General features: G+C 38.3%; 2 protein-coding genes across 3 annotated transcripts; one reads left to right on the top strand and one right to left on the bottom strand.

The window, feature by feature from the left end:
• The first annotated feature begins 248 nt into the window (after positions 1 to 248).
• Positions 249 to 6,122, top strand: LOC131790128 (QRFP-like peptide receptor). 2 transcript variants are annotated; one of them, XM_066174440.1, is made up of 3 exons: positions 249 to 277; positions 1,119 to 1,202; positions 5,065 to 6,122. In XM_066174440.1, the coding sequence occupies exon 3, from the start codon at positions 5,145 to 5,147 to the stop codon at positions 6,105 to 6,107; it is 963 nt and encodes a 320-aa protein (XP_066030537.1). In that variant the 5' UTR covers positions 249 to 277; positions 1,119 to 1,202; positions 5,065 to 5,144; the 3' UTR covers positions 6,108 to 6,122. The 2 variants fall into 2 exon arrangements, with proteins under 2 accessions (XP_066030537.1, XP_066030536.1); XM_066174439.1 differs by lacking the exons at positions 249 to 277; positions 1,119 to 1,202 and adding an exon at positions 4,235 to 4,749.
• Positions 6,111 to 19,011, bottom strand: LOC131788377 (ATP-dependent RNA helicase DDX24-like). Its single transcript, XM_066174446.1, has 17 exons — positions 18,902 to 19,011; positions 17,756 to 17,839; positions 16,650 to 16,836; positions 15,964 to 16,124; positions 15,061 to 15,309; positions 14,021 to 14,131; positions 13,547 to 13,671; positions 13,243 to 13,376; positions 12,845 to 12,966; positions 12,443 to 12,612; positions 11,826 to 11,937; positions 11,101 to 11,218; positions 9,687 to 9,783; positions 9,323 to 9,400; positions 8,998 to 9,062; positions 8,640 to 8,738; positions 6,111 to 6,525 (listed from the first exon to the last, which is right to left on the bottom strand). The coding sequence occupies exons 1-17, from the start codon at positions 18,989 to 18,991 to the stop codon at positions 6,416 to 6,418; spliced, it is 2,112 nt and encodes a 703-aa protein (XP_066030543.1). The 5' UTR covers positions 18,992 to 19,011; the 3' UTR covers positions 6,111 to 6,415.
• Positions 19,012 to 19,690: the final 679 nt, after the last annotated feature.

Raw genomic sequence — 19,690 nt, 5'->3', positions numbered from 1 at the left:
ACGCGAAAGTACATTTACAGTGTAGACAGGTCAGAACCATAGCTAGGAAACGTGATAAAGCGATCCATTGTTTTGACGAAACTACAGCTAAAGGGCGCCTAAAAACTATAAAAAAATCGTAGGGTTGTGACGTAAGACCCCACATAGACTGTTCCATTTCAAGCTTGACTTGTCCATTTTACTTTTGTATTTTTGGCGTAAACCAACTGCTGTAACACTAAACCTTTTCGGGTGGTACCAGACCATTTGTTGTCATGCTAAACTGTTTCACTTTAAGGTGAGCAGATTGATGCGATACTAAACCATTGCGGCTTACGATTAACCATTTGCCGATAACTTAAGCCATTTCACACTACTCTGAACCGTTTGCACTGAACCAAAGTACAATTAGCTGACCGTTTGTCACGAACCATTTCAGTTAACACTTGGCCACTCGTGTTTTTATTGAACCAGTTCAACAAGGGTGGTCACACAGTTTCTGGACTGTGTAAAACATTTTTTGTTCAAAAATTTCATTTTATCCAAGTTGACTTGTCTATTTGTATTTTAAATAAATATCTTAGGATAAGATAAACTGTTCTCCAAAAGACAATTAGACCATTCCTATTTATTACAAACCATTTATTATGCCTGTATTTTTAGCGGTGACGGCCGCCTATACATATCACCCGGAGTTCAAGTATTTGAAACCTCACTGATCTGATGAACCATCGCGGATCGACATTTTTTCTCACAAAAATGATTGTTTACAAAGTAGTTTGTCGCCCGTTGTGTTCAGTTTTCCAGAGATTCTGGGGCGCGATAGTCAATTTTAATTTTAGTTCAATCAATCAGATCTCGTGTTTTGTTGAGATTAACTCGCTGTGATATAGAGTGCAATGTCATAAAACTCCTTCGTAACTGTGCTCTGATCCTGTAAGTCGATGCAAGATTTCCTCTTAAGAGATTGTTTGTTTTTTCTCTTGTTTTTTTTCTGTGGGTCTTACGGAATCGTTCCAGATGTTTTTTGACGACTGATTTACATTTACCAACGAAGGCAATGGGAATAGCTGCGAGTGCTCTAGGTTACTTTTAATTTTTATCTCATGTCACAAAAGAACTGCTTTCTTCTTTTACAGCCATAACTACCCTTGGTCAATCCACAAAGGGTGTGATCAACTCTTGAAAAAATCAAACACTCCAGGGGATATAACCAACAACAGGTTAGAAAAAACGTCTTCAACTAGATAATAATTGACAGCTGTGTTGAAGTGCTCAGGAGAGCTTATACTCCTCACCCGATCGGATTTGCACTTTCCTCCAAAACGGACAGACATCGCCGTTACGGCGCGTAGTGAGTTAAATACGCTGAAACGTTTTCGCATCAACTATGGGAACTCATTCTGTGACAGAGTCATACTTTTAGTGTCGTCACTTGATATTCCTAGAAGCGCAGCAGTCTTTTTTCAGGGATCACGGTGATATTATCGTCACTCGATCGATTCTTGTAATTGGCCATTCTTCACAATTTTTGTAATACAGTGGTTTAATTCCTAAAATAATTTTTCTTCCATGTAAACTCTGCTATCAGTGACCTGCAACCACGAGTGCCCGTGAACTATTTTTTACTCTTAACATGTCACGTTTCCATCATATCCCAGTCGTTGCGTGACGTATGTAAGCTAACAATATCCTCTAATAATTAAGTAACGTGATGGGGAAATGAGAGAAAAGGAGAGGCAAAACTGCTTATTTTAAAGGGTAGATGAAACCAACAAGTTCAAATCGGCTGTTATAACAGGTCGAGAATAATGTCATCACCTATGGTGGAGAGGAGAGGGGGTGGACAGGGGAGGGGGGTGGACAGGCACAAAGCTGAAAAAAGGGGAAAATACAGAAAGAAATTCGTTTTATATTTCTAGATACAAACCCAGTCTGGAAATGTTCTGAAATTTTACTCGGTCGAATCTCAAAATGCGCTCTGGAACTTACCAGTACGGAACTCAAACATATACCTAGTGTACATAAAATATACATAACTTTCATGAAAATTATTCCCTCCACCTGCGTTTTTGTGCCTACTGTGCCTTCCCTCCAGCAAGGCTGTACGCACACGTTATGGTGTCGGTAAGTCCAGAAACCTTTCCCCAAGCCCCCCACGGTTTTCAAAATGGCGGACTATCATGAGACACTCGAAACGTCGCTTGTGACTCGCCTCAATTCCCGTTATTTGCTTCAGCTCCGACTCTAGCTATCGTAAACGATCCGAATCGGGTTTATTTTAATTCATTTTTAGTTTTGTAGATGTTTGTTCTGGGTATTACCCCTGTATTTTGATCTGCTATCGATTCGAATGTAGAAGCTACGTCGCTACGTTCACACGTGTATTTTACTCGGAACACATCTAAAATATCCTTTCAAGAAGAATGTGAATGGAAAGGGAAAAAATGATAACATGATAAATAATAAATGATAAAATGATAAAAGGAAAAAAACAACAACAACAAAATTTGACGTGACCAGGGCTCAAAACTCGAGTGGAACAGATACATCCATTGCGCTAGGTATATGTTACACACTCCCAACTAGGCCTAAATTCTTTTAATTTTCAAAGGGCAAGTTCCGTACTTTTGCATAACAACAAAAGAAGACATGCTTTCGCTTTTTTCTGAATCCCAATGTACATTGCAAAGCTTATCTAAGCGACTAAGTTTAATCTTAAAACGACATTGACGTACATTTAATATTTGTACCTATTCTAGATCTACTAATTTCCTACCCTCTCCCCAGCCTTTCAATTGACTAGTTTACAAAATCCTTCCTAACCAAGTTCTCCTTTAGTCACAAGTTTGGTATCGGCAAGAGCTGTTCCTTAACCCTCTCTATTTCACAGCCGATTGCTTTTTTACTGCACTATTCTTCAACTATACAACTGTATGCAAATGCAGTCATAAATTGCTTCAGGCATAGGAAAGCGAAGGAAACATCTCGAAAACCTCCATGCTTGAATTAAAGTCAATACAGTTGAACCTCTTACAGAAACCATTCCTTTTTAACAGCCGCCCTCCAATTTTTTTTTTCTTGGCCTCATCCCAAGGACGATCAAGACATTCACATGTATTTGTCCTTAACGGGAAAGTAAACGACGGACATCTTAAACGGCGTTATTTAGCTGGAGAAAAGCATTGTTTTCAAGGGCAAAGTGGAACTTTCGCCGCTCTTTACTTTTTTTTGCCTCCTTTGAGGCTCTTCTTCTAAAAATCGACCTTTGCTCTAACTTCGAATATCAACCGCCTCGAGTTTGTTAACACGCTTCATGAGAAACGTAATTTCCCGCCACAATTAAAAGTAAGTTGGCCTTCAAATGAAATGAAAAATAAATACTCGTAACAAAGAGACGAAGGTACGAACCACGCTTTGCCTCGCTGAGCACTTTGCTCTAAACTGCTAAAACAAAGCCCCTCCGGACAAACGTCCTTGTTATTAAGTGATAATGCTTTAGCCATGTTAGCGGCCGAAGGGACGAGATGTAAACTTGGAATGCGAAGTCTTGCATATACGGGATTATAATTGAATCAAGATATCTTTGAAGGTAGAAAATCACTTTCCCATTTTTTCTTTAGTCAATCTTAGTTTTCTCTTGTAGGAACTACTATCACAACGTCAAACTAGGTTCTCAATAGCACAAGTGAAGGTGATACACCTTGTTTTATTTATTAAATTGATTACTTTTTTATTACTGTTACTGCCCAGGTGTTTTTAATCATCTTTTCTCTCGTTATGCAATTAATCCGCCGAAATCATCTTTTAAAATAACTTAGATGACGAAAAAAAAGGTTGACACAAAATTCGCGCTTCCATCATTCGATAATTTGAGTGACAAATGGCTTCCTCAAGAGTAAGGTTTCTTAGCTAAGTTTTTATTTTCAATTTTCATTTCTCTAAACTAAGCTGTCGTCGTCTCTGGTTTGTAACCAGTTATAAACAGTTGATGCACAGAAAGCCAAACTTTATATCGTTCACTTCCATGCGAGGAATAAATCTCGATGCGAAAAGACTACGAGCTTAGCAATTAAGGAAATTACTTTAGGATTTTCAGCACATATATTTGGGGGGTTTGTCTTTTTAAAAGGCAGTTTTCTTACTTTTTTTATTGTTTTATCTATCATTTATTTTTAGGGAGAGAGAATATCTAAAAATTCGTTTACGATGATTAAAAAAGACGAAGTTTAACACGTACTGCAAATGACGAACAAAAAAATCCCTCGACTTGACGTCTTGAAATCGAAACTTACCCGCTTTTCTTTCGGTGTCACACGATTGCTGTTTGCTGGTACGTTGATCTCGGATCTCAGGTTTTTCCTTCATTATCGAAATAACCGATTGACACAATTTTAGTTCTGAAAAGAAGTGCAGCACATTTTTGACCAATAAAAAACAACAAAAACAAAACAAGACAAAAAAACAACAACCAAAAAAAAAAATGAAAAAATGAAAGAGGCTGTTAAGCAAGCTGGCTGAACTGCGCCGTTTTGTGGTAAATATCTAGATTTTTGTAATTTTGACGGTGATAATCTGAAATTCACTTTTTTTCCTGGCAGACCCAATATTCAAAGAACGCAACGTTGCTTTTAATAAAGACTCAGCTTTTTAAGAGCTGAGCTTATCCCGTCAACCAAGTATTCAGATAAATTATGCTGACTTCTTCAAACAGTAGAGACTAGGAAGCTGCAGATCCAAAAATGTTGACGTCCTCGCAGGCTGATAACGGTAGGAAAGCCACCTTCACAAATAGCGCCTGAAAGTTTCCTAAAAATAGCTAACGCTACCATTGTTGCTGCTGCAATACTTGTGAAAAACGCAAAGCACAAACAGCTTTGACATTTTCCTTCTATCAATTGCATATCCCCTTATGACATGATTGATGCACTCTTCAATGATGGAGAAAGCTCGGGTTTAATGGATGTTTTTCCAATAATTATTACTGCATATGGTCACTATCTGTGTCGCCTTTCGGTGTACGGGCGCGTTGCAGACCTATTTCCTTTGTGTTTGCTTTAACCATGGTACTTCATTATCATTCAGGCTCCACGGCGCAGCCTCCATTCTCGTATCCATCAAGAATTAAACTCACCCTCGCCATCTTATATGCTGCAATCATTTCAATGGCCTTAGTTGGAAACATTTTGGTGATCTATATTCTGTACAAGAGGCCAGAAACAAGAAGATTAACAAGCTTCATGTACGTCAACCTCGCTGTGGCCGACCTACTCGTAACAGCTGTTGTCATGCCTCAGTCGATGGAACTAATCATTTTGGATAATCTGTGGATCGATGGAACATTTGGTGAATTACTTGCCAAGCTCATCATGTTTGTTTTCTTCGTGGCGGTCACAGCGTCCGTCTTCTCTCTAACAGCCGTGGCTTTTGACTTCTTCTTCGGGATTGTCCTTCCCATGCAAAAGTTCCCTCGCTTTAGGAACAAAAAGATCTTGGTTCCCACAATTTGGATCACTTCAATGTGTCTGATGACTCCATGGTTGATCACAATCAAAGTTAAGAACTCCAGGATAGAATTTAAGTTTACTCAGTTTGGCGAGACTCAAGCAGCTTTGAGAGGTATCTTTCTTTATATCGTAGTCACCATCTACTTGTTGCCCCTAGTTACCATGTGCATTCTCTATGGACACGTCTGTCACACACTGCACAAGCACAAACTGCCGGGCATTGCCATCAACAATCACGCAAGAACTCGGGCCCATACTACTAAGCGTCAAGTTATTCATATGTCGATCGCTGTCGTTGTTGCCTTTGCACTTTGCTGGCTTCCAGCGCATGCGTATCATATGATTTTGGCCATTGACTTCAGTGTGCGGGAATCGCTGCCATATTATTTTATGCTGTTATGCTATTGGTGCGGACATGCAAACAGCGTTGTTAACCCGTGGCTCCTGATATACCTTAAGAAGAAATTCCGTGCCGCATTTAAGAGAATGATAACTTATCCATTATCGAGAATATCATTTGCTATCAAGAATAATGAGAGCGTAAGAAGTGTAACTAAACTGCCTATCAGAGACCAGATTGTCCAAGTAAGAGAACATTACCAGTTTGCAAGTTCTGTGTGAGGATTATTGTTAACTCTTCATAGGTTTTATTATATTCAAGTTGTAACATTTGCAAGCTCATTACAAGTCCAGTGACTAGCAGGCCAAATTAATTGAATTCAGATCGATGGATTACGACTCTGCAGAACGTAATCCACTAAGTTTTGTCTCCATGCAGCATTTGGCTCGCATAATGGTGCAATACATATTATAATATAAAATATAATCATTATCATAGAAAATTTAGATTTTTACCGCCTTGATGTGCAAGTGTTAGAATGAAGAATTGTGTAGAGATCTAGTTGCCTCTCATTTTCGCACTTTTCTTTTCATTTCGGATGCCGTTTGTCAAACATGTCATAAAAAACCTTAGCGATACCCAGCATCTGTCTGGGAATTGAGATCTGGCCCGCACTCGACAGAATGGAGGAAGTAGAGCCTTCAAAAGAAACAAAACAAAACAAAACAAAAAGATTCACTTTACCATGACAATGCAAATTGCGTTCGAAATGAAATAACTCGTAAAGAAGGAAGGCAATGCTGCACAGCGTCACGGCTCATAAAAGCGTACAGTGTAGACCGAGCCATAAGTTAAAAATGGTGCTTTGTGGATTAGTTGTCCTAATGGAATTAAGATCACAAATCAAGCCACCTAACCACACCAGTCTTGGGTTACAGTTTGGGATGTTGATCGGTCATCAGGACCGAGATAGGCAAGGTAGAATCGGGTCATCAGATTTCACATACGACTAAGCCCTGCGCGTATTCACGTCAAGTCGCAAATTTCACCCGGGTGTGGAGTGGTACACTTACATAGTAACATATTCTCATAGCATTGATACCAAAACAACATTCACGCATAAACTAAACGGCAAAGATTCAAGGGAAGTTTAGTTTGAACGAGTCTTAAGGCCTATTTACACTGTACGACTTTGTCGCATGCGACAAGCTTACGACAGGCCTACGACACGAATTGTATCGTGTAAATCAAACCTACCACTCGCTTTCGACTGTCGTGCACGTCACGAAAAATTTCGTAGGATTTTAAAACATGTTTTAAAACGCTGCGACAATCGTAGCCGAAATTGATAGAAAATGACGTATTTTGTGACAAATTTCTACTGAGTAGGGGAGGAAGGTGAAATTTTCTTGCGTCAAAATGGCGGAGGAAGTCGCCTCCGGAAAGTCGAAGACTGCTTCCAAAGCGAAAAATACATTCTCAGATGAGGAAACAGAGAATATGATATCACTGTGGAGCGAGGAAGAGGTTCTTTTCCTTCTCTTGCAAATTATTGAAACAATGACCGCGGCCGAAACGAGTGGAATTGCGTGCGATTTTGGCATGTCGTAGGTGAAAATGTCGTGCGCGTGTAAATTGTCCTAAGTCATGTCGTAGGCCTGTCGTAAGCTTGTCGCATGCGAGAAAGTCGTACCGTGTAAATAGGCCTTTAGAGTGATTTCTCAGCAAATTACTTATTTATTGGAAAAGGGTTATTCTTCACGTCTCCTCAAGTAACGCCATGCACACGTACGTGTAGTTTGGCCCTCTTAATATTAAAATCTTCGTACAGCCTTCCAACGATTTCTCTCACATTCTGGGGTCTCAATACATTTAAGTAGCTGCCGATGATGTAATAAGCGAATGTGACAGAAAAGGCGTAAGGTGAAACCTAAACACGAGACCCTGCTCAACAAACGGCGGTAGACCGGCTTTTACTGAATCTCCTGCTTACTGCACATCTACATATTTTTTTAAAATTTTTTTATATATATGAACTAGCGAAAGGTTTGTGGACAACATTTGTCAAGCATGTGAAAAATGATTTCCCTTTAAAACAGCGTTTTCAGTTCCTTTCCGACCCATTCTTGAAACCTTCATATGACCAATGGCAATATGTGACTGAAACAATCCTAACTTTTAAATTCGGGCCACTGAGTAAAGAACAAAACATCTGTAAATCAATTCAAATCACAAATCAAGAAAATGCTCAAAGTGGACATGTGTTGTCAGACTGTGACTAGTTGCTTTGTCCAGTCGTATTATACCGCGAGTCTGAAGGGTGGTGCCCCGAAGATGTATGAACGCCATTGCTTCAAGTTAAATTGTATCCATATAGCATCGGGGTCAAAGACTTTAAGACGAGATTTTAGTTTATTCTACCACTGACTAGTCAACCTTGCTCAAATCAACTTCTTGTTTCTTTTCTTTCTTCTTACATCTTCAACAGCCACTTTTTCATTATCTTCTAAATTCGTGTCGGCTGTGAATACCGAAATAAAACGAACATTTAAACAATTGGCACATGAATAGGAATGGAAAAAAGCAGTTATCTCATTAAAAAAAAAACATGTGGACCACCTACGGATGGCAGCAGGAAAAGAGAAGATCAAAGACAAACAAACAACCAAACAAAACAAAATAAAAGGAGCCTCAGTTGACACTAGCTCTGTTAAATCACTAATAATACTCTCACTAAAGATCACAAAACGATGTGTTTAGCAACACATCATTTTGTCCCTCAAAATACTCTTGTTTCTCTACTCACTTAATACCTTTGATCCCTGGCATCATAAGGGATCCAGTTTTAGTCGGGTACTTTCCACTAAAACCAGCAGGAATCAGAGGTGTCTTCAGCAAACCAGTGAGTTCCACTGTAAAATAAAACGGCACTGATATAGATTCTATAAAAAAATTACCAATAAAAGAAAGGAGCACTCGACTCAGGCTAAGCTAACGCTAACCCACACAAGGCTGGAAATCAAGACTGTTCACTATCTTTTCATGCTTTCCTTTCACGTAGAACTCAAACGTAAGAACCACGGGAACAAGTTATCATCAGCCTGCAAGATCCATTATTTTTGGTGGGACTGTCAGTACAACCATTGTCTGCCTTAACTAAAGGTTGATTACCTTTCAATTGCTTCAGCTTTACTTGTCGCTCTTTCCTTTCTCCCTGATCTTCGAGATCTTCAAGTCTGTTAAAAGCTCTTTTAAGGAAAATAAACTGAACAGGACAATGTATAAAATGTGACATCAAACCTTCAAGACAGTATAGTTCCAGAACACCAGTTCCGCCCGTTCCGTTGAAATGTTTCTGACAATAAATGCATTCAAGCCCAAACCGCCTAAGACTGATGTTGAAGCTGGTAGTCTAGTTAGTCCCAAACCATGTGATAGCACACAGGAGCGAAGAATGTGCATATAAATGTATGAATTATCTCATCGAAAAAGATACAAATCTTCGTCAACTTCAATGTCCATGGCTTTGGCAGAGGCAAGTATCCAGTCATTACTTGACTTTTTGCGCCTAAATCTGTGAATATGGTTCGATGGCTTTCATTAAAGGGGGAGTTTAGACAAAGAGAAAGGGAGGGGAGGGGGGGAGGGTTGGAAGGAATTGAGAATGAAGGAGAGAAGATCCGTAACTGCGTGAACAATTCTTTGTGCGAAAAATGCTGCGCTGTCGAGCTCGATTATCAATTTGGGCCTTTTTCTTACGCGAAAAGACAAACAAACAAAATAAAAAACGAAGGGCTAACCAAAAGATAATTGCCATATTTCTCTTTTCCTTTCTTTTTTTTTTTTTCATCTTCACCTACTTGTGTTCTTCTTTGTCAATTTGCTTGGCGAGAGAAATTATTTTCCTAATGGAGGACATAAAAGACACATCAACTGGAAAGGAGTCTAGCTCGTTTCCTGCAACACGAAATTTGAAAAAGAACAAAATCAAGAAAACAAATCTGAACAAAAAAATGAAACAAACAAACGAACGACACGAGAGACTGTAAGTTAACCCTTAAACGCCTATTCATGACTAGCATCTAGTTTCTTCTGACAGCATCACTCCTGAATCAAACATAAAGGTCACGAGAATACAGGGAACGACCATCTAAAGAAACTCTTGATTGTTAAACAAATTCTCCTTGTTAGTTCCATAGAAAATTCATGAAAAATGGTGTGGAGAAAAGGCAAACTGATTTTGAAATTGTAGTCGGGCCCAGTAAACTCCTAAAGACGATTACGATGTACCTTTTCCTTCTAAAATATTGGTTGCAGCTGAAAGAAATATTTATCATCTAGAGGGGTATCATCTTCGTGCGATGACAAATTTCCTTAACCCTGTGATCCATAAGAGTGACCAGCCTCCAACTTCTCCTAACGACTGTCACACCCAAGTAAACATTTCTTAAAAGGCTATAAATGTATCAAACACAAGATATTGGGTACTTAAAATTATCCTCTAACCTCGTTATCAAATGGGTATCCAATCATTCTCCTGTTAACAAAGCTATCCGTACTCGCATTAAGTATGATCTATGGAGGCAATGGTCCTCGAAATGCTCCGAACGCACACGCAAATCTTTTGGAAGAAATGTCCATCCAATGGCATGAATCCATGAACGTCAATAACTATTGTATTATGGCGAGCTAACAAAGCGAAGCTTGGTATCCTGCATGGTTTTTACCCGACTTATGCACTCGAATGTTCCGCTATTAACCATTTTGCTAAGGAAAACCCCAATAACCCAAATACAAAAGAACGGAGCAACCATTACACGTCATCAACCCAAAATGCCTTGCGTACCTAACAAGATGGCGAACGCGGGTAGTTCGAACTTGCCGTGAAGGCCAGTTTTGAAAGCGGAAAAAAAAATTAACAAGGTTACAGGTATGGTTTTAAGGACCAGATATCTTGAGTTGATATATTTTGAGCCCTTTTACCAGTATTTGCTTTAAAACTGCAGGTTCCCTTTAAAGTCACGAGAATAGGGGACATGATCACCAACTAAAGAAGCTCTTGATTGTGAGACGAAATCTCCATGTTAACACCTTCAGAAATATATAAAGAACAGTATGCATGGAAAATATGCATACTAACGTTGAGGCGTAAAGATTTATCTAACTAAAAAGGAAATTTAGACGAATGGCACCTTAAACTGAGAGAGATTTCCAAATAAACTTTTAGAGTTTAACTGTTAAAGAGATACGTTGGAGATAATAAAGACACATCACCTCCATTAAGTGCCTTCATAATTTTCTTGTATGATCCCATTTCTTCTGGGCCAACAAGAACGACACTCAGACCTTCCCTGCTTGCTCTAGCTGTCCGTCCACTGCGGTGAATGTAAAGCTGTTAACGAACACAGAGAAATAATTTAGGAACAGAGGATCACATGAGGTGGTTGCGCTAAAGTTTATATAGTTACATTGTGGTTACATCATTACACAACAGTTCATTATTAAACGAGATACAACTGAGGACGATAAACGATAACAAACTGATCCTTCCATATAAATTGCATTTGGAGAACAGAGTCAATTTTTTTTCTAAATCAAAAATCATTAACTGAAATGAATTGTTTTGATTTCGGTAGGTGAACCTCACACATATACACAAATCGGAAACAAAACAAAGATTTAGAAAATGAAGTTTTAAAAAGAAGTAAAGAGATACAATAACATAAATTTAGAGAAAGAATTCGGGCGTCAACTGCGTTCGAACTTTGCTATCCACATTCTGGTTGAGCTTCTCTTACAGTTGAGACTTGTAGCCCACACCTTGGTCAACGCATGGTCGGTTGAAGCAGCGTGCCTCCCAAAGCCTTTTGTCAAGGTAGAGTCCCGCAGAGAATGAAAGCACTGCCGCCAAAAAGCAATCGCTTCCGTTCCCGCCTACGGCACAGGCTAACCACCGACACAAGCTAACCAACCGTACACACATACTTGCACGTACTTACATCAGGGTCCTTCGGGACTTGATAGTGAATTACATGCTCAACAGCTGGTATGTCCAAACCTCTCGCGGCAACATCTGTAGCCAGAAGTAAGCCACTCGCACTTTGCTTAAATCTAACAGGCAAGAAAAAAAATCAGCCAAAATTTCATGCTGGTGTAAAATAAGTCCTATCCAGCTTTAAATATTCCCTGAGGGGGGAGAGGGGCGGGTTTTAATCAGTCAAGGCCATCCAGTTATAGTCTATATGTAAAGGAAATTCCATTGTCAATCAGGATTGGTTTAATAGGTCAGCCAGGTCGTAAACTAAACTCGCTGTTTTGATGAAAAAAAAATAGTAATAAGATCATGATGATTCTGATCCAAGGCCACATAACACGCGTGTCGCCTCGTGTTTTGCGCAAAGCAAGTTGCAGAATAAAGAACGTGAAAGACGCAACAGGAAAAAGCACGTTATCTACCAAATTGGGTTCCTAATTGTTGCTTTGATCTGTTTTGCTGTATTGTTTTCCTTTGTTTCGTGGGTTTTTTTTTGGTTTTTATTCGTGTTTTTGTTTGTTTCGTTTGTTTCATTGTTTTTTGTATTTTTGTTTCTTCCATTTCACTCAGTTCTCACCCGACCTGTCTAAATTCTTTAATCTTTGCCTTTGTTGCATGCTGGCGTGAAGAACCCACGGGTCAAAGTCCAGTAGCCTAAACAAAGAGCCCAGTCTCCTCACACAGTCCACGGTGTTGGAGAAAACCAAAGTACGGCCTGGGTACCGGGAGAGGAAATAGTAGAGATATAGGTCCTAGAAAGAAAATTCAAATAAATCTGAATGAGGTGATTTTTACAACAACTGTATGTTTCGTAGTTCTCCTTCGATTTCACTTGGTACACCTCTGTGGCTCCGTGGATCATGTTCCTAGACAGTACGGTGAACATGTAGATGCATTTGGCTCAAAACAATAATAAAAAGTAATAAAAAGTGTATCCTGGATCTTGAAGTGTTTCGCTTCCTTGTCAGCTCAACTACTACAAACCTTCTCTTCAATTGCACATGAGATCTTTGCTTCCGTCAGGGTTTCTACGGTTCCTCTCTTGTTGGTGACATTGATAATTTTACAACTGTTCTTCTGCAGCCCAACTTTGTCCATCAGTGACACTAAAAATGTAAAATGCAAAGAGTATTGCTGTTAACGGAAGAACACAAACCGATCAACTCAATCATGTTTAAGTAACGGTTCTTGTGATGTTAGATAACAAAGACAAAAGCAAAAACAACACAATAAAAGCTTGGACACACTTGATAAAGCCGCAAATTTTCGGGTTTTAAATGATGGATAGTTTAAATCATTTCATTCCTTAAGTAATAGCTGATAAAATACGTTGATACTATCTCTAGCTTGTATTACTCTGAGTCAAATAAGCCGTGATTTACCTAAGCCTTCTTCACTTGTGATCTTCTTTTCTTTTCCTTTCCTCTTAAACGACTTTGGAAGAGTTAAAGTTGCAGAGAAAATAAACTTCTGTAGATGTCTTCGCTTTGCAGTTCCCTCATCTTCATCATTATCACTGCGAAAAAGAAACACTAAAATTAAAATTTTATGAAAAGAGAGTCATTTGCCTCAGCTTACAGGTTGGCTGTCAAGAAAACCATTTCAGAAGGAGAAGCCCGAAAAAATTAAAGCTTCAATGGAAATTGAAGTCCATTGCAAATATGCTAATGTAGATGCGGTATGTACCTCTTTCTATGAATGAGCTCCAATATTGAAGATAATTCTTGAAAGTGGCCTTGCTCCACCATTCTGTCTGCCTCGTCAATCACAAGATATCTCAAGTGCTCCAAACGGCAGACATGCTCTTCACCCTGAAATTAAACGCCGCGAGCAGATATCTCTAGAATCATCCATTTGATATAAAGAGGCTACACTCCAATTTGACTGTTGGTTATTGAAAAAAAAAGAAATAAAAAAAAAACACGCCAGGTAATGATGTTTACATAGCAGTGGAAAATGCTTACAGCTGTGCTTATTATTTTTACGGCGTTTTACGCACGGAAAAACTTACGCGACATTGGAAATCCAACTTTATGCTGAAAACTACACAGGTCAACCGATCTCAAGAGAAACATACCTACATGTACAAATGTGTGTCGACTGTTTCAGATCTCTAAAAGAAAGTGAATAAGTACAACTTATGATACATGAGGTACCTACCTCAGAAATCAAATCCCACAGTCTTCCCGGGGTGGCTACTATTATCTCAGGATACTTGTTTAAAAGTCTCTGTTGTTTTTGAGGTGCCATTCCTCCAACCACAGCAACAATCTTGGAAAAATAAATTTCAGTTTCAATTGTTTATTGATTCAAATAATTTTGAGGGACTTTGCTTGCTGGGTATTTCTCTGATAAAAGATACACGTTGAAACAGGACTAGAAGGGGCGGCAAGGGAGGGGAGGGTAGGGGGTAAATGGTACATCATAAGGGGTAGGATTGTAATTCTCTGAACAAAAGGGTTTTTATATACTTTGCTGATGAAGGGGCGAAGATAACATAAATATTTCAGCCCAGAATATGATACCACAAAGGCGTGAAATTGCGCCTAATACAGGCGCCAATACGATTAAATTTTTCTCTTTGGTGACCAAATCCTGAAAATTAGTCGCCAAATTGGCGAATGAGTTAAAAAGATTTGTAAAGATAAATCCGCGACAAACTTCCTTGTTAAGTTTGTTTCCAAAACAGGTGAGCTTGAACGTTGTATATCATCCATCCCAGTGTCCACTTTGTGGCACGTAAAATATCTTTTTCCAAACATAATTTTGGAGGGTCTATCTAGAACGCTGACAGCGGAGAAAAATAGGTTTTGTTTGTCTTTAAAAATGGCGACCAACTTTTTTCGAACTGGCTACCACTTTGAAAAATTTAAGAGCCAAGTGGCCACCAGGAAAAAAAACTACACGCCCTGTACAGTTTATGTTTATGTCAGCGCTGACTCATTTTCAATTTAAGTTGCTTAAGCTTATTGAGGCTACAAATTTATGTTTCCAAAAGAAAATATAAAAAACACTTTCCCAAACAAGAGATAGGTTTGCCTTCTGCTCTACTGAAAAAAATAGTATTAAATAAAGGCTATCGAGACAAAATTGACTTGTGCCAATAAAAATAAAGTGATAATTGAGTTTCTAACAATGGAAAACAGAATCTAACTGTGGAGGTAACTTCCAAATTGTCAACTTAAGTACATAAAGTTTACCTCTAAAGATGTATGTTTTGCAGCCTGTTTGAGATGATTTTTTATTTGTATAGCCAATTCTCTGGTTGGTGTCATTATCAACGCCAGGAGTGGTTTCTTGAGCTTGGATGTTCCAGTACCAGTTTCTGTGGCTTCTGTAGCATTATTGTTAGTAGCATTTTCTGTAGTTTCTCCTGCTTCTTGACTGGTCTTCTGGCCAAGGATGTGGGTGAGAATTGGAATCCCAAAGGCTAGTGTTTTACCTGAACCCTTGTAAAAACATATTTTAAAATTAATACACTTAAATAACATCCTCCTTAAAAACCAGCCATTCGTGAAATCAAAACTTCTCTCAAGTGATTTTATCATAACTTCAACAGACAATTTCAGAGCATTATCCAATGTGTGATATGGGAACTAAGAAACTTACAGCAATGTTATTGTAATGCACATTTTTGCATAAAGTATATTCTGCCAACCAACTATAGAGGAGGGAAGAACTATCAAATTATCTCTTAAGAGATTAAAATTTAACTTTCAATCTGTCAGTCTGAGTTCTTTCAAGAGGTACACCATACACATACTTTCAGCTCAACGGCCCTCCTCAAGAGTGCTTTAACAAAAGTCATATTTGTAATTATTCAACACTCTCATAGTACTTAGACATTAATTCAGGTCAAAGACCAGCTCTAAAGTAACAGAAACTGTTTGCTATAATGTGTGGGAAAGTCTTCTTGTATGTAAATGAGCAAGGTGTACATCATAGTAAATACATGTACATGTTGAAAAAGTATTTTTTCCACTCTCTCTCTCCCTCTCAAAAAAATAAAAATAATTATTTAAAAAAGTTGTGGAACCAAGTAAACAAACAATGGATATGGTAAAAGAGACCTCCACCAATCCAACTGCTCTGATTCAACTCACTGTTTCTGCTGCACCAATGATGTCCCTGTGGTGGAATATTGCAGGTGGAAGGGAAAGAGTCTGTATAGGGGTTGGTGTTGTAAAACTTTGTTCACTGAGTCCTCTCTGAACTTCTTTGGGAACACCAAGGACTTCCCAAGCACTCACATCTGCCGTGGGCTCTACAGTTTAGTTCATTCAAAATGAACAATAAAAAATGACTGCATCTCAACCTCATACTGTAGTGTTGGTGGGAAATATCATATTATTACAGTTGAATGTGTTGTGGTTCAATTTTATCCTTGGTTCAAATTTTATTTTGTTTTGTTTTTGTTTTTTGGGTATTGCAATGTATGGTAATGAGTTTGAAACAAAGGAAATTAAAATTTGAACCAAGGATAAAATTGAACCACAATATATGCAATGAGTTATTTGTACCTGGCTGAATATGAAATATGTCAATAAAGGTTACATAATCTAAATCAATGAATACTTTATTAATAAATAATAACAATCATAATAATAACCAACTTATTGGTAAAATTACATAATTTATAGAAAATTATATCTTTGTCAACACAACATTATCTACACAAAATGTGCCTGATTCTCTTGTTTATTGAACATTTCATGTGCAATCATAGGAGTAAAAAATTGTACTTTGTTTGGTGCATTTCCCATCCATAATTCCAGAAAGTAATTCTTACCTGGAGGATCTTCCTCCAGTCTATTGTCAGTGACCATTTCTACTCTGTTTTGCTCTTCTGACTGGGCTTTACTTTGGGCCTTGTTTTTCTTTTTCCTCTTCTTTTTTCCTTTTGTCTGTTGGTCATTCTTTGTGCTTTTTTCAAGTTGTGTGAGTGGTGTGGTATCTGTTTGTTCCTGATTATCCTGAAGATATAAAATCAAAGGAGAATACTGTGTAGCTTTTTTGTATATATTTTTTTTTCTGTGAGCCAAAATTTTAGAGAAAACCAAAAAAAAGCCTGTATCCTTAAATACAAATAATTTTACATGTATGTGTAAAGACTGAAAAAATGCATGATCCCTTGGGCCAGTGCAGTCTGCTGTCTTTGAAAAATTAAGGACAAATTGCTCTCAAAATGATTCTGATGACTTGATGTATTTTCATGTAGTTCTTGTGGAGAGTGTTACTGTTGTTGTTGCTGTTGTTTCCTTTTGTTCGTTTGTTTGTTTTTTTTCATTTAAGGTACGACTAGCAGTTATCTTTAGTTTGTTTGGTTTCTGATATCAAACACACCCAATCTAACTCAGGAGTCAAGTAATTCCATTTGAGTTGAATTGAGTTGATTGAACAACATTTTCAACCTTGCCTTGGAACAGGTTGAGGATTATTTATTAAGTGTCATGAAATTTGACTTTTAGTAGGACATTTCCACCTTACATGGCCATGGGATGGTTCATTCAGATTTTCAGTATCACAAGATGACTTAACTGCCAATTAACTTCTGGTGGGACATGGTTTGATGTAACTCTGGTTTAAAGATTTAATGAATGTAACTGCAGAAGTTACAATTAATAGACCCAACATTTTGACACTCCTATCTAGTGCCTTCATCAGGGGTGATCTAAACGCTGCAACAAAAGGTCCTGTTATACCATCCCTAATTAGCTACCTTTTTTTCTGACAAGGTGTAAATAGGTGTCAGGAAGTAAGCCGCCATCATCATTAAAGGAGCGCAGGTGGAGTTAATATGCCAGGCTTCCAAACAAAGGCGCTGGTGGTAATGCCGATTAGTGGTGATAATTTTAGAATTATCCCCCCAATTGTATGGTTATTTAGGTATGTGTGCTCCAATAAAGCTGAATTTTCTTTTTTGCAAAAAAAAGCTGCTTTTTGATGTTCTTTTAAATGTGTACCAAGCTGATGTTTGGTCTTCCAGTGTATTCGTTGTCACAGTCATTGCAAGGAATAGAATAAATGGCATCAGTTTGTTGTTCTTTTGTGACAGGATCCTTAGGTTTAGCAAAAATATACCCCGAAGTCAGAGAAGGTTTTTGAGCAACTTTAATGTTGTGGCTATTCAATATTCTCTTAATGGGTTCCATAACACCCTGAATGTAAGGAATAACAGCAAAACCAGTTGCTGGTTCCCTTTCATCAGGAGTGCTACTAGTTGTAACTGGTTTTTGGTAGTTACGGAGAGGAGTCTTTGTATGGCCATTTGCCTTTTGGACATTTGAAACATATTTCCTCTCCTCAGCCTTCGAATTGAGTGAAGATGGTAGACAGTCAGCCCTCCTGAGTAAAGTTTTGGCTACAGACTTTTTATGGCAAATAGGGTGGTGAGAATCGAAAGCATTTCTCTGTGTGGGTAGGTTTATGACCTGACGCCTATTTACACCTCATCAGAAAAAAAGGCAGCTAAGTAGTGATGGTATAAAAGGACCTCTTGTTGCAGCATTTGGATCACCTCTGATGAAGGCACTAAACAGGAGTGTTGAAATTTTGGGTCTATGAATTATAGCTTCTTTGGTTACATTCATTAAATCCTTAAACCAGAGTAGCATCAAACCCTGTCTGATTGTCCACCTGGTGGCCATGTTAACTTTAATATAACTTCTGGTGGGTCGATAAATAAATGATTCAACCCAATTTGAATGTAATGGACAACCCTCAATTTTGTGTCAGTATAGACAGCACAAACATACATTTATGACATACATGTATTTTCTAAGATTGGATGATGCACAGGAGACTTCATCCATAAAATTTGCTGAAAATTCTCCCATTTATTACATTTAATAATTAAGGGTGAGTAATGATAAAAAAATAAATAAACAAAAAAATTGACAAACAAATACATTTTTTCCAATTTCTCAGTTACATGTACAAACTCAAACTTAAGTCAAATACAAAGTAATTTCACCACGTGCTTGAATCTTATTTTCTGAATTTAACAACGCGGTAGGTTTTAAAGCACTTTAATTAATTCACCTTCTGCGGCGGCCGCTCTTTTATTTTCTTCTTCCGAGCTGGTCCACTTGTACCAATTCCTGTTAGTTCTTTTAGATCATAATCTTCCATGACTTCAAGGGACACAAATCCATCCATTTGGGTTATCCTCGGTGTAAAAACCTCACAACTGACGTCACAGCATCTATGACAGATGATCGCTTGATCGCTAATGAATGGATCAGAAGATCAATGGATCGATGGATCAGTAGTTCAATGGATCGATGAAAGATCAGTATGGATCACTAGATCAATGGATCACTAGATCGATGGATCGCCAGATCGGTAGATCGATGGATCAGTAGGTCGATGGATCGGTAGATCGATGGATCAGTAGATGGATCGGTAGATCGATGGATCGGTAGATCGATGGATCGGTAGATCGATGGATCGGTAGATCGATGGATCGGTAGATCGATGGATCGGTAGATCGATGGATCGGTAGATCGATGGATCGGTAGATCGATGGATCGATGGATCAGTGGATCAGTAGGGTACACTATATCTTCAGAGGGCTACTTTTTGTCGAAAATTTGTCTCCCCACTGAAACTGAAAATCTAACATTACCAAAAAAGGAAAGCAAAATCTTAAAACGCGCACGAGATATTTCGAAAAAAAGGGGTTTTACATAAAATTTTTATATAAAAGTTAATAAAATATGGATAGGTGCCATATTCCTCACAGTGCCTTGACTCCCGGGCGAACTTTCCGTGCGAAATGTCCTCGTGCAGGGAGCTCTTATTCCGAGAACTCATAAGCATTTCTTTTGG

The sequence above is a fragment of the Pocillopora verrucosa genome, chromosome 11, assembly GCF_036669915.1.
Source record: "Pocillopora verrucosa isolate sample1 chromosome 11, ASM3666991v2, whole genome shotgun sequence".
NCBI lineage: Eukaryota > Metazoa > Cnidaria > Anthozoa > Scleractinia > Pocilloporidae > Pocillopora > Pocillopora verrucosa.
This window is presented reverse-complemented; position numbering and strand designations above follow the sequence as displayed.

What these genes read in the sequence shown, in the direction of transcription:
- LOC131790128 (XM_066174439.1), top strand. Translation starts at nt 4,722, where the DNA reads ATGTTGACGTCCTCGCAGGCTGATAACG. An exon ending in GTCCTCGCAGGCTGATAACG is followed by an intron (nt 4,750 to 5,064) that starts GTAGGAAAGCCA and finishes ATTATCATTCAG; the next exon opens with GCTCCACGGCGCAGCCTCCA.
- LOC131788377 (XM_066174446.1), bottom strand. Translation starts at nt 18,991, where the DNA reads ATGGAAGATTATGATCTAAAAGAACTAACAGGAATTGGTACAAGTGGA. An exon ending in AAGAGCGGCCGCCGCAGAAG is followed by an intron (nt 17,840 to 18,901) that starts GTGAATTAATTA and finishes ATACACTGGAAG; the next exon opens with ACCAAACATCAGCTTGGTAC. An exon ending in ACTGGAGGAAGATCCTCCAG is followed by an intron (nt 16,125 to 16,649) that starts GTAAGAATTACT and finishes ACTAAACTGTAG; the next exon opens with AGCCCACGGCAGATGTGAGT.